Consider the following 13,552-nt stretch of genomic DNA (forward strand, 5'->3'; position numbering starts at 1 on the left):
GCAGCCAGGGCGGCAGCCGGCACCCCCTCGCCCCTCCCCGGGTCAGGCCTCCTGCCCCTTAATCTTCTTCTCACCCCAGTCTGCTGAAATAGGACTGACAGGAAGTCAGGTGTGCCCTTGAGACCCCCCTAAGACCCCCATCACAGCCAGGGGTCTGACAGGGGACCCCTCGCCAAGTCAGGTCTCCGAGACAGCGCCCTTCCTCGCTCTCCGGTCAACCAGGGCGGGCACTGAGCACCCCAGGTTAGGGCCCTGGTCCTTCCTTCCCAGCCAGCTGGCCTGGACCCCCGTCCTCCAACGCCCCTGCGTCCTTCCCCGTCCAGGCAGAGGCAAATGGCCCTCCCGCTGTGTGTAGGAAGGTTCTAAGACTAAAAGTAGGACACCCGCCGGGTGGGATCATCACGGTCATCTGTCCTGTGTGTTGTTCACTCCAGCGTCCCCAGTGACGTCAACCAACCTAATGTCCTGCTTGGTGCGTGGGGAGAGGGTTGCGGCTCCCTGGTAAGTAACGGGGGCCTCCAGGCACCTACAGGCAGGGGGCCCCCCCGGGTCGGCCACTGCCAAGGATTTCAGTGGCCAGTGAGGTCCTGCCGGGTGGCAGGAGCAGCTCCGGCTGGTTTTCAGCAGGTGGCGTCATCCTTCCTTGGGAGCCTGGAGGTTCCGCTCTCGTGTGTGCGCCCCTTGATGTCTGTGAGCAGGGATAAGACAGTCTGGGCCTGGCGCAAGCTAAGGAAAGATTCGCGGACTACGCCTCGAAGGTCCTGGCTCCTGGTGCTTTCTGTGCCCCCTGCCACAGGACAGTCTCCTCCGGCTGCTCTGCCGCCCGCCCGCCCCTCCGCTGCCTCTAGGCGCTGGGGCTTGTCTCCCTCTGGGTTCCCCAGACCAACACCCCGCTCCCCACACAAGGGCTCCCCCACTACCCGACCCCGCTCAAAACAGCTCTGTGTCCAGGACCGGGGAGACACGGGGAACATCGCCAGGGACTGTTTCTGAGATGGCATGTCGGGGAGGGGGACACCCACCATTCCCAGGCTGGAAGTCAGTCAGCCCCCCAGGAGACAGCCCAATGGCCCTGGCTGGTTTGCCGCTTCTTGGCAAAACAGGGCAGGCCACTAGGCCCCGGAGGCAGGGAGGCGAGGCCTGAATGGCTTCTGAGGCTGAACCCATGCTCCAGCCAGGGCGCACCTGTGAGGGCGGGGGGCGCCTGCTCCATACCCCTCCCCCCAGGACCACCCCAGGGGGCCACTTTGGACTGTGGGCTCATGCTCCAGGGCGGTGTGGCAGGGGAGGACCCTGCTCTCAGCTTTTGCAGCAAGAGAATGCAGTGTGGGTGGGGGCCTCTCCCTGGCCAGGACCTGGGTTGGGGGTGATGGGCCTGGGGTTCACTGACTTAGTAATGACTTGGGCCATTGAGACCCCCCCCCCCACAGCTTTTGGCATTTCCCTGTGTGGGCCGATGGGGGCTCCCTATTCAGTGTATGGGTGTTGGAGGCCATCTGCGGGGTCATGGGGGGCGGGGCCCTACCTGCAGGGGTGATGAGAATTCTCCACAGGGGTGACGAGCACTCTGCAGCGGTGATGGGGGTTCTGTGGGGTGACAGGCGCTCTCTCTGTGGGGCGGTGGTGGGGCTATCTGCAGGGGTGATGAGAACTCTCTGCAGGGGTGCCGGGGGCTCCCCCGCGGGGTTTGGGGTCTCTCCGCCGCCCCCGCCCCTCCCCGGGTGCTCACGACCACCGCGCAGCCGCCCCCGCCCCCGCGGGAGCCGCGCTACGGTCCCTCCCGCCGGCCTCGGGGCTCTGCTCGGCGGGGGCGCGGGGGGCGGGCGCTGAGCCCGGGACGGTGACGCGGCGCGCGCTCCCCGCCGAGCCGCATAAATAGCGGCGGCAGCTCCGGGCCGCGGACACGTCGAGGGAGCCCCGCCGCCCCGCTTCCTCCCCGTGGTCCTGCGGCCGCGCCATGCGGTGAGCGCCCCGGCCCGGCCAGACCCGACGGACCCGACCGGACGCCCGGACCCGCCGCCACCTCGCGACCCCCGCCGCCCCGCGACCCCCGCCGCCGCTCAAGGTACGGCGCGCCCCGGGGGGCCCCGGCGGGCGGCCGACCCCTTCCTCCCGCCGCTCCGCGCCTCGCCCGCCCCGGGACGTTCCCGCGGGTCCCTCACCCCCGTCCCGGCTCGGTCGCGGGGGCGTCGCACGGCGCTCGGTCGGCGTCGCCCCGGCCCCTGCCGCCGCTCCAGCCCCGGGCAGCGCCGGCGTCCGAGCCCCCGCCCGAGCGCGCCCCGGGGACGCCGCCGCCGCCCCACGGCCGCGCCCCGCCTTCCCCCGCAGATGTCCGGCGGCGGCGCCCTCCTGCTCGCCGGGCTGCTCCTCGCCGCGGCCCTTTCGGCCTCCCCCGGGCTCGGGTCACCGGTGAGTGCGCGGCGCGTGTCCCCGCTAAGGGGGCGGTGGGGGGGGCGCGAACGCGGGGACCCGGGTGCGGGGACGGGGGGGGGGGGGGGGGGACGCGGGGGGGGGCCGGGGTCCTGCAGCCCCGGGGGTGGGTCGCCCTTAGACGCTCCCGGATCCTCCTGGCCTGGCCCCTCTGCCCGCCCGTGACCAGCTCCGGATCTAAACCAGGAAAACCAGACGCATCCGCAGCGGGTCAGTGACCCCGGGAGGGAGCCCCGGTACCCGCTGGTGCCCTGAACGCCCCAGCGTCCTCACCAGGGCTCAGAAGCAAGTGGGCGCCCCACGTGTTTGGGGGTTGAGTCTAGTGTGAATTCTTTCGGAAAGCAAGCGGTCCTGTTTTCCTGTGGAATATAGCTTATCTGGGGGCAAAGCTGAAATTCAAGTGGGCCGGGGCATGCGAATGCCCGTGTCATGCCTGGGAAGCCTGGTGAGCAGCCAGTCCTGTCCATCTTGCTCTCGGGGTTTATGTCACTTGCCCATTATGTGACAAGAGTATTAAAACTCTGTGATGTAAATTCTGTGAGGATCTGAGCTGGGCAGCAGCTTCCCAGACCACCGGGGTGGGCTATGCAGAGGCGGTCTTCGAGGCTTCTTGGAGCCCCGGGAAATGACCCTTTTCTCCCCTTTAAGGTGAAGGAGAAGAGAGGCTGGACCCTGAACAGTGCCGGCTACCTTCTCGGTCCACGTGAGTGACACACGGGCCCTCAGAGCCGCCCCTGCTCGTTGCGCTGAGCGTTTGTGTGAATCCTGCTCTTACGACATCTGCGCCGCCAGTCCCCACGCGGACACGCTGATAGTCCGGGTTTAGTTAGGTCAAGGGCGATGGGGTGGGGGGCATGAGACTCAGGCAGGATGGATTTCCATGGAAGTTGGGGATCAGTGGATTCAAAGCCTTGCTACATCGGTCAGTGGAGCCCTTTCCCGTGCCCTGCCCCCAGCCTCCCCTGAGCCCTTACCCCTCACTCACGGCAAATGGACAGATTCCTGGGTCCTCCCACCCAACCCCCCGCCATCTGTCCCTCCCAGCCTTGCTCCTTCTTGCTCAGGGATCTGTGTGGCAGAGAGCAGGACCCAAATGCCCAGGGCAGGAGGAGAGCAGAGGGAGGGAAAGGTCTGTGGGACGTGGATCAGTGGGGTCAGGTGACGAACATGGGACAGTCCCACTGGGCAGGACTGAGCCTGGGTCCGGGGCTAGGGGCAGGGACTCGCATCTGACCCCGCGGAGCATCAGGAGGAGCCCACACCCCTCACCAGGGCCTTATGCGGACACGGGTCAGATGGCCTGAGTCCTGGGATGTTTCCAGAAGGGACCTGTGTGCCACTGTCAGCCTCATTAGCACTTTCTCTGCTTCAGAAGTTCAGATGTGGGCGGTGTGGAATGGGAGGACACTGTCGCTGACTTGTCATAGTCCCACGGGGTCCCAGACCCCCCTGGGCCTTACCTCTGTGCCATGAATCTACCAGCTGGGAAGTATAGCTGGTGGGGGGGGGGGTGCGCGTGTGCGTGTGCACGTGCGTGTGTGCCAGCGTGCAGAACTGGAGTGTGGGGTTTCACCACTGCCATCAGTTCCCAGACCTTGCCAGCCTGTGGGTGGACTGGGACTTGGCGCCCTGTCCTTGATGTGACACTGTCCGGACACAGTGTGACTTTAGGGCTTTCACGGTGCGGAGAACCCCGTGGGCCGAGCGATCCCCAGGCTGGCGGCAGCCTGGAGACCAGCTGCAATTCTTAGTAAGGGCAGGAGGCAGCAGGAATTAGGGAGACGGTGTACAGACAGGTTACGCCTCCAGGTGGCCCAGGCCCTGAAGGGGACGGTCGGGGGCCCCATGGGCTGTGTGTGGGCGCCTCCCCCTCCACGCCCCTTGCCGGCACTCGGCTTCCTGCTCGCTCTGTCCTGGCACCTGTAGAGTTTAATTGTGTTTAATTGTCCTAAAGGAGGCCACTGGGGGGGGGAGGGGGACCATTTACTTTCCCTTCCAATTGCGTTCACACTCGCAGCTTTCAAGCTTGCAGGCATGGCAGGTTTGGGGACAGTCATCCACCCTAAAAGGAAACACAACAAACCCTCCCCTGTGTATCTACTGCCTCCTGCACCAGGAAAGGAGGCATGTTCCCTTCCCACCAGCAGGGCGTCGGGGGCTCTGGTCTCAGGTCAAAGGCAAGGCGGGCCCCACGCAGGCTGTCACTGTGAGTGGAGTGGCCTCGCCTGCAGGAGGGACAGATGTGCTCCAAAGGCACACGTTTTCCCGAAGCCTTGGGACCCTGAGCTCCGGCCCTCGGAAGGCGTCTCCTCTCTGCTTCTGACCCCAAAGAAAGAAGGAACCTTTAGCAGAGACACTTCTGTGACTTCGGAATACTGAAGGCACACACAGTCCTCGGGAAGACAGGGACCCGAGTTAGAAAACAGGCTCTCGTTTAGTCTCAGCCTTCCGTCCGTCAGGCTGGGTCAGCAGAGGCTGTACGTGTAGACGAGCTCATGGCGCGCTCTGCGAGGTGCCGGGGTCCGTCGGTGCGGGACGCGGTCCGACGGCGGCTGCGGGAGTGTGACTGCACTCGAGCCATGGCAAGGACCGCGGTTCTCCCCGGGGGCCGTGTGTCCCCCCGAACTCCGGCTCTGGGGAGAGGGATCAGTGTTCTTTGGCTTAGCCTTGCAGATGCCAGTTCCCCAGGCGAGCGGCCACAAGCCCCGAGTCACCCTGACCCCGTCCTGTGGCCTCATCTGCTTCATCCCTGAAACACCCCAGATTGGCTGCTTCTCTCCCTGCCGGGCCCCTGGGTTAGGGCCTCATGCCTTCAGGCTGGGTTTCTCGAGGGACCGCTCGGCTAGCAGTCACGATTCCCTGCTTTCGCGCCAGCTGACACGCGCACGAGCACACGCACGTGCAGGTAGGTGCACACACACTTAGCCCCCTGCTTGCCTCCCTCCCTGTCCCCCCCCCCCCCCGTCCCGCTGTCTTGGTCTGTCTCCGGCTGGCTCCAGGCCACCTCCCACATGGCTGCCAGAGGGGTCTTGGAAGAGGAAGTCTGATTAACCCTAACCCCTGTGGTCTCCGGGAGAGGCCCCGCTGAGACGCCAGCACCTCTGGGACCTCAGTCCCCGGGGCCCGGGCTGCTCTGCTGAGCGCCGCGCTCCCTCTCGCTCGCCTCCTTCCTCTGGCGGAGGCCCAGCAGCTGTGGGGATCCACGCCTCTGGCCCTGACACCAGTTCGTGGTTCCACGAAGAACGATCTGCTTCTCTGGTTTCCCTGTGGTGAAACTCTTATTCTTATCCTTATTATATTAATAATATAATAATAGTAATTATTTTTCTTACAGTCCAATCGTGCGTGTGCTCTGTGTATCACCAGCCGGGGTGTCTCTCTTTGGGAGAGGGGAGGGTGTCCCAGTAGGAGGAGGAGGACAGTCAGGTGCTTCCCTCTCATTCCTTCTGCAAACAGACGCCATTGACAACCACAGATCGCTGCACGAGAAGCCCGGCCTCGCCGGCAAGCGGGAACTCCCTCCTGAAGACGAGACAAGGCCAGGTGAGCGTGCCTGGGTCACCTCCCTGCCCGTCACCTTCAGGGCACACACGGTGGTGGGGTATCAGGCCCCTGCACACCTCCCACCTCCTGGCCTGAGCCGGGCCCGGCCACGTCCGCCGTCTGCTGGAGGGCCCAGCGTCGGGGCCCAGGGCGGCCACAGAGGCAGATTCACTAGGCTCAAGGCCTCAGAAGAGTCTGGTCTGACCAGGTACCCCCCACCCCCCGCTGTGCTAAGCAGGGCCCTGGGGAGGGGTCCTGGCCAGTCCCCTGGCTTCCGGATGCCCCGGCCGCCGATGAGGCTGAGACCCAGAGCGCGGTGCGGCAGGCGACAGACACCGATTCTGTTTCCTAGGAGGCTTGGCCGGGTCGCCGGCGGAGAGCGCTGCCATGCGCACCATCATAGAGTTTCTGACTTTCCTGCATCTCAAAGGTACGTGACATGTTACCAATTTTCAATTCCACTTCTGAGAACCGTGCCCACGTAAAAAGCCTGTCAAAGAAGGATTCCGTAGAATTCTCCGGATTCTCCTGGGAAGTAACCAGCCCTCCACTCCGATTCCTCCAGTCACCACTGCTGGGTGGGGAGCGGCCGAGGGGCGGCAGTCGCGGCGGGCCCCAGCACTGGCCCTGAAAAGGGTCTTCAGAGCCGCAGGGGAACCGGGGAGAGAGAGGAACATGTGCGGGGTTTCGGGCCACCGCTCCCCGTAGGCCCTCGTACGCCGTGACTCGAAAGCACGTCCGCTAGCCCGTTCTACAGACGGGTCTTGGAGCCCTCCTGGAGAGCGGGCCGCACGCCTGTCCCACAGCCTCTGTCCTAGACCTGGTGTCTTCCGTGGACACGTAGACGGCGCGGCCCGTTGCCACCCAGCACCTCTGCCCGGTGCTTGTCGTCTGGGCCACGGAGGGAGAGAGGTCGGGACGGAGGCCGCAGTGCCTGGGAACGGAGCACGGGGAGAGGGGGACCGGGGACGGCGGGGGAGGGGCGCTGGGATTCTCCAGGAGAGACCTCTGTTCGACAAGTTTTGCACTTTACAATTTTTGTGTGACTTTGGCAGAGCCGAGACTAATTCCCGGGTTCGGTTTTGATCCCCGCGCTCTGCTGGCTGGACCTGCCGCCTTGGGGAAAGGAGCTGCGGGTGGTTGGGAGGGAGGAGGCCGGAGGCCTGTGGCTTCTCCTCGGGAGCCATCCATGGGGACGGAGACTGTGCAGGACGGAGAGATCTCAAAACCCGTACGCAGGTTCCCTGGGCCGGAGCCCTGCCGAGCCTGCGGCGAGCTCTCTGCTGGGGAGACCCACTGCGGACGCTTCCCGCGACGGGCAGACCGACTCCCCCGGTTCTTGCTCTTTGGTCAGCTCGGTCTTCTACTTTGTAACACGGAGCTTCTTTCACTCGGAGATTCTGATTTCTCTCACTCCCAACAGGAATTACACTTCTGGTAGTTTTAAACGCATCGTAAGTGGGAGACTTGAGTCATCAGGAGTGAGACACAGGAAGGGCTGCTCTCGATTTCGGGGCTGATCCTCAGGGAGACCTCGGGGGGGCGAGCTCAGGGGCTCCGGCGTGTGTGCCGGGGGCTGTCACCGTCGCTGGTGCAGACGTCAGGGCTCTGCTAAGAGCATTCCTCCGTTGCAGAGGCCGGAGCCCTGGAGTACCTGCCCGACCTGCCCGAGCTGCTGCCCGCGGCTTCTGCAGAGGACGAGCAGCCCTGACGACGCTCTCGGCTGGCTCCTCTGTGCCCCGGCGCCTACGGTCAAACTCGGACCTGATGGAAAATCTTGTGCCAACTTACGTAGAGTGGCCAGTCCTGTCCCTTCTGCTCTGATGCTGTGCTGTTAGGGTTTTATTGTTAAGACTTTCTCCCCCTTTGGTCATTCTTTTGAGCAGCAGAATAAAAAAATAGCAATGGCTTTCGGTTGTCCTTTCCTTCCATGTGTCTGTCTGTCCCCACTGTCCTCAGTGCGAGTTAGCAGGTGCAGCTTGATTAAAATCCCGCATGCCATCCTCCAGAGCAGGTCCCAGCTGCCGTCTGTGGGCGTAACTCAGTCCTCAGGGAGTCAGACGCAGCCACGGGCCTGTTTCCTCTCTGGGTCTTTGGGTGTGATCTCTGTTTTGCTTGTGTTGGTGACGGACTCCCCCTGTCGTGGCGGCGTTTGACCGGCGGTTTCTTTAAAAATGAAACATGTAGCTACCATTCAACCCAGCAATTACACTCCTGGGCATCTAACCCAAGTGAATGAAAACTCACCTTCACACAACATCCTGCGCATGAATGTTCACAGAAGCTTTATAAAAGCAAAACACTGGAAACAGCCAGATGCCCTTCAGTGGGGGAATGGCTAAGCGGCCACGCATCCACACCACACACCCACCACCCAGCAAGAAGAGTGCCGGACTCCTGAGACGTGCACCAACCCAGGTGAATGGCCGGAGAATTCTTCTGAGTGTACAAAATCCTAGAAGGTTGCATACTATGAATCCATTTACACAGCATTCCGGGAATGACGGAGTATAGAAATGGAGACGAGGACAGTGGTTCCCAAGGCTAGAAAGGAATAGGGCAAGGAGGACGATGCGTGTGGCTCGGGGTTCCTCGAAGGGATAGAACTGTTCTGCCTCTTGACCATATCAATGTCAGGATCTTAGTCGCGATACTGTGCTAAAGTTTTGCAAGATGTTACCGTTCGGGGGAACCGGACGAAGGGTACGCAGCGTCCCTCTGTATCATTGATTACAAGTACTCGCGAATCTACAATTATCTCAAAATGAAAAGTTGAGTTATTTAAGCTATTAAAATATATTTTAGGGCTTTGATATGTACACAAGTGAATTCTACCAAATATTTAAGGAAAACGTTATTCCAACTCTACAATCCCTTCCCAAAGATAGAAGCAGGGGGGACATACTAACTCATTCTAGGAGGCTAGCATTATCCTAATACCAAAACCAGAGACATTATAAGAAAATCACAGACCAATATCTCTCATAAACATAGACATAAAATATTAGCAAATCAAATCCAATAGCATATAAAAAGAATTACACACCATGACCAAGTGGAATTTAACCCAGGTATGCAAGTCTGGTTCAACATTCAAAAATCATTTAATGTAATCATCACATCAACAGGCTAAAGAGGAAAAATCACATAATCATATCCGTCAGTGTGTCTAACTGAGCTCTTTCTGTAGCCAGAAAAAGCATCTGGCAAAATCAAACATTGATGGTAATTTTCAGCAAACCAGGGGTAGAGGGCAGCTTCCTCAGCTTGAAATGGAACATCTACCAAAAAACCCTACAGCTAACATCATACTTAATAATACAAAAACAAAAGCTTTCCTGCTAAGATCAGGAACAAAGCAAGGATGTCTTCTCTCGTCCTTGGGGACCTTGTAGTTGAAGTCCTAGCTAATGCCAGAAGACAAGGGAAAAAAAGGCATATGAATTGGGAAGGAAGAAATAAAACTGTTTTTGTTTGCAGATGACATGACTGTCTGTAAGGAAACAGAAAATCAACAATAACAACAGTGCGCCTGGGAGGCTCAGTGGGTTAAAGCCTCTGCCTTCCGCTCGGCTCGGGTCATGATCTAAGGGTCCTGGGATCGAGTCCTGCATTGGGGGGGGTCTCTGCCCGGCAGGGAGCCTGCTTTCCTGCCCCCTCTGCCTGCCTCTTTGCCTACTTGTGATCTCTGACTGTCAAATAGATAAATAAAATCTTTAAAAAAAAAAAAAAAACCCTAATAACAACAACAATAAAAACTCCTGGAACCAAAAAGCAATCATAGTGAGGTTGCAGGATGGAAGGTCGATATACAAAAGCTAATTGCTTTTATGCAGCCTGGGTGGCTCAGTTGGTTGGGTGACCGACCCCCCAGTTTTTTTTTTAAGATCTTATTTATTTATTTGACAGAGAGAGATCACAAGTAGGCAGAGAGTCAGGCAGAGAGAGAGAGAGAGAGAGGGAAGCAGGCTCCCTGCTGAGCAGAGAGCCCGATGCTAGATGCTGCAGGACTCGATCCCAGGGCCCTGAGACCATGACCTGAGCCAAAGGCAGAGGCTTAACCAATGAGCCACCCAGACGCCCTGGGTGACCGACTCTTGGTTTCAGCTCAGGTCATGATCTCAAGGTCCTGGGATGAAGCCGTGGGACGGGCTCCTGCTCAGCGGGGAGCCTGCTTGAGAGTCTCCCCGCACGCCCACCGCAGCCCTTCCCCCCCTGCTCTCTCTCTCTCAAATAATAAGTTAATATTTTAAGAAAAACCCAAAAGTTGATTGAGTTCCTATACAACACCAAGAACAAGTGACGTTTGAAATTAAAAATATATCATTTATGTTAGCACCCAAAAAAGTGAAATACATACAAAATCTATATAAGATCCACATGGGAAAACCACAAACTCTGATGAAAGAAATCAAAGAAGAGCTAAAAATAGAAATATACCATGTTCATGGATATGAAAACTCAGTATTTTCAAAATGTCCATTCTTCCCAGCTTGATCTATAGAATCAATGCAACCCCAATTAAAGCCTCTAAGAGTTATTTTGTGGGTGAAACAGTTTCCAAGGCTTATATGGAGAGGCAAAAGACTTAGAATATCCAACACAATATTGCAAAAAAAAGAACAAAGCTGAGGGACCGACAGCTACCTGAGTTTAAGACTTACCGTAAAGCTCTAATCAGGGCAGCGTGGTCTTGGCAAAAGAAAAGATGAACAGATCAATGGAATGAAACACAGAGCCCAGAAACAGACCTACATATGACAAAGGAACAAAGGCACCACAATGGAGCAAAAATAGTTTTTTCCAAGAAAAGCTGCTAGAACAGCTGGACATCCACATATAACCAAAAAGAAAAAAAAAAAAGGAATCCCGACACAGACCTTACACACTTCACAAAAATTAACTCAAAATAGACCAGCTACACAAATGTAAAATCCAACATTATAAAACTCCTATAACATAGAAAATCTAGACAACTGAGCACGGCAGTGACTTTTTAGATACACCAAAGTCACGATCCGTAAGAGGATGACGGATGACGTCATTAAAATGTGAGACTTCTGCTCCACGAAACCACTATGGAGAGGATGAGAAGAAAAGGTCCTAAGAGAAAATATTTGCAAAATACAGATCTGATAAAGGACAGTTATCCAAAATACACAAAGGGCTCCTAAAGCTCAGCCATGGGAAAGTGAACAACCCAGTTAAAGATGGGCGAAGGCCTGGACAGACGCCTCACTAGGAAGGGTGCACAGAAGGCGAGCCACCACCTGAAAATGACGTCGTACGCCGTCAGGGAAGGGCCAAGCTTCAGGCCAAGCTTCAGCCCACGGACAGCGTGACGCTGGTGTCCCACTCAACTCCGCCCACGGGCCTTTGTAGGGAGAGCTCCCGCAGAAGGCGCCGCCCCTTCCTCCAGGGGTTCTTCTTTTCCCCAAACTGAAGCCCCCGCACCATCTTCATCTTAGAAGAAACTTCCATCTTCCGTTCCCTAAACCATGCTTGTCTGTTGCGGTTTTCAGCCGTATCCCCACTGGGGCTGGGCAGGACTTGAGGTGACTAGCGCAGGGCTGTGTGAGGGAGGAAGAGCTTGGGCCCCAAGAGGAGGACCACAGACAGGCTCCTGCTGATGTTTGCCGGGCGGCAGAAGGTTCTCTCTTCAGGATGATTCACAGGTTCCCAGTTTTCTGCATTGTTTCCAAGCTCGTGGTTAACCGAGGAGAACACTTGCAGCATGTGTAACATAGAAATACGGATTTGGTCTCCGCACTGGTTCCTGACGGGGCCCCTAAAACATTTGTAATTTCTTGGGTGGCCAGAGTGTCTTTTGTTCTAATGAGGGGACTCTGGGCGGGCTCCTGGCTGGGGGCTGGTCACCAGAAAGACCGAGTCACCTGCTCTGGGGAGGGGAGAGGGGCTGGAGACCGAGCTGGCACTTGTTTGTGCCTCTGGCGTGAAGCGACCGCGCACAGCCCGACAACACAGGGCTCCGAGTCTCCGGGCTGGCGACGACCACCGGCCAGGACGGTGGCACCCCAGCTTCCCGGGGACAGAGCGCGCTCCCGAACCTTGCCCTGTAGCCTTCTTCACCCCGCTCTTCCTCTCATCCCCTAACAGCCTTTACGATCCGTCGGTAATAGTAGGCCAAGTGTCCCCCTGAGCCCTGTGAGCGGTTAGAGCAAATCGGCAGACTCGAAGGCGGGCCCTGGGGACCTCCAGTGGCAGCCAAGTCAGACGGAAGTGTGCGGGTTCCCCCGGGGGCCCAGTACTGGCAACTGGCGTGCGAGGTTGGGGGTGGTCTGGGGGGACTGAGCCCTCCCCTGGGGACTCCGACACTGACTCCAGACATTCGGTGTCGGGACTGACGGAAGGAGTAACAGGACATCCTGCCGGTGTCCAAGAAACGGAGAATGCTGGGCAGAAGGGAACTGCCACGTGTGATGTCAAAGTGTCCTGAGGGGACAAGCAGCTTTCTTTCAGCACGTCATGTGTTAGGACTTTCTCTCAGATTCTTAAAAGGGCAAGGTTTAGGCTAAGCTGTGTTTGGGGAAAAACCAAACCAAACCCCAGCCCCAAAAACCCAACCGTCTCGCCCGGATCATAGAGGTGGTCGAGCACAGAGAGAGAGAGAGAGTCACTTTGCACAGCTACAGCCCGAGGTGGGGACACGCTGTGTTTAGTTTTATGTAGTTTTCAAATGGCATTGGCTCTTCACCAGCAACAGAAGAGCTGTTTTCTCTCTTTTTAGTCGTCTATGTAGCTGTCACCTCTGGGCAATACACACTGGCTTGATACACAGCCCTACTTGGCTTTCCCTTCTCATACTGAATTTCCTCCAAGCTGTATGGGCTGGTGAGAGACTCCCCAGGGGTCGTGCCCTTTCCCTAATTTTCAGGCTTCGGCTCAGTATCCCTGGCTGCAGCCAGAGTCTCCTGGCCCAGCCGTGCAGGTCCCTCGCCCCACGTGAGCCTGGGCTCCAGGCAGCTCCGGGGTCATGCCGGTCCCGACCCCAAGCAGATGCTCACCTTCCTCCTGGCCGGGACATTCTGCGTGTGGATCCGAATAGTTCTGGAGAACAGCATTTCCTTTGCTCCCTCCACACCTGCGCCCTGCAGCTCCCGGGGTGTGCTGGGATGTGGGTGTAAAACGCGTGCTGGTTTCCAAAAATTTGGTGCATACCAAAGAACGCAGACGATCCATCATGCTTGTTTGATTGCATGTTGAAATGACAGTAGCTAAAGGATAATCAAAATAAATTTTGCCAACTCCTTCTCACTTTTTAAAATGTGGCTCCCAGAAAATGTTAAATTTCCGGCATGGTCTGCAGACTTTGCCGCTGGCAGCTCTCAGGAGAGACGCAGAGAGAAGGCCACCTCCCAGGAAAGGGTCACGAAGCCCTGTTTCAGGACCCCCACCCCCCACCCCAGGGGTGATGTGGACGCGGCTCCTCTGGCAGGTGCACGTGGGTCCCAAAGCACAGCCTGGCAGACCCCCCCCCCCCATCCAGTGCAGGGCTCTGCCTCCGGCTTGCCGCCACGAATCTCTATCCAAAGGAGCCAAAGGGGGATTGAAATGGTGG

General features: G+C 58.2%; 1 protein-coding gene across 1 annotated transcript; it reads left to right on the forward strand.

Moving 5' to 3' along the window:
• Positions 1 to 1,786: 1,786 nt before the first annotated feature.
• GAL (galanin and GMAP prepropeptide) lies at positions 1,787 to 7,882 on the forward strand. Its single transcript, XM_082749523.1, has 6 exons — positions 1,787 to 2,065; positions 2,329 to 2,409; positions 3,079 to 3,133; positions 5,887 to 5,973; positions 6,326 to 6,403; positions 7,608 to 7,882. Exons 2-6 carry the CDS (start codon positions 2,329 to 2,331, stop codon positions 7,682 to 7,684), a joined length of 378 nt encoding a protein of 125 aa, XP_082605649.1. The 5' UTR covers positions 1,787 to 2,065; the 3' UTR covers positions 7,685 to 7,882.
• The last annotated feature ends 5,670 nt before the right edge of the window (positions 7,883 to 13,552 follow it).

Source organism: Mustela nivalis, assembly GCF_964662115.1.
Source record: "Mustela nivalis genome assembly, chromosome: 9".
NCBI classification, from domain to species: Eukaryota; Metazoa; Chordata; class Mammalia; order Carnivora; family Mustelidae; genus Mustela; species Mustela nivalis.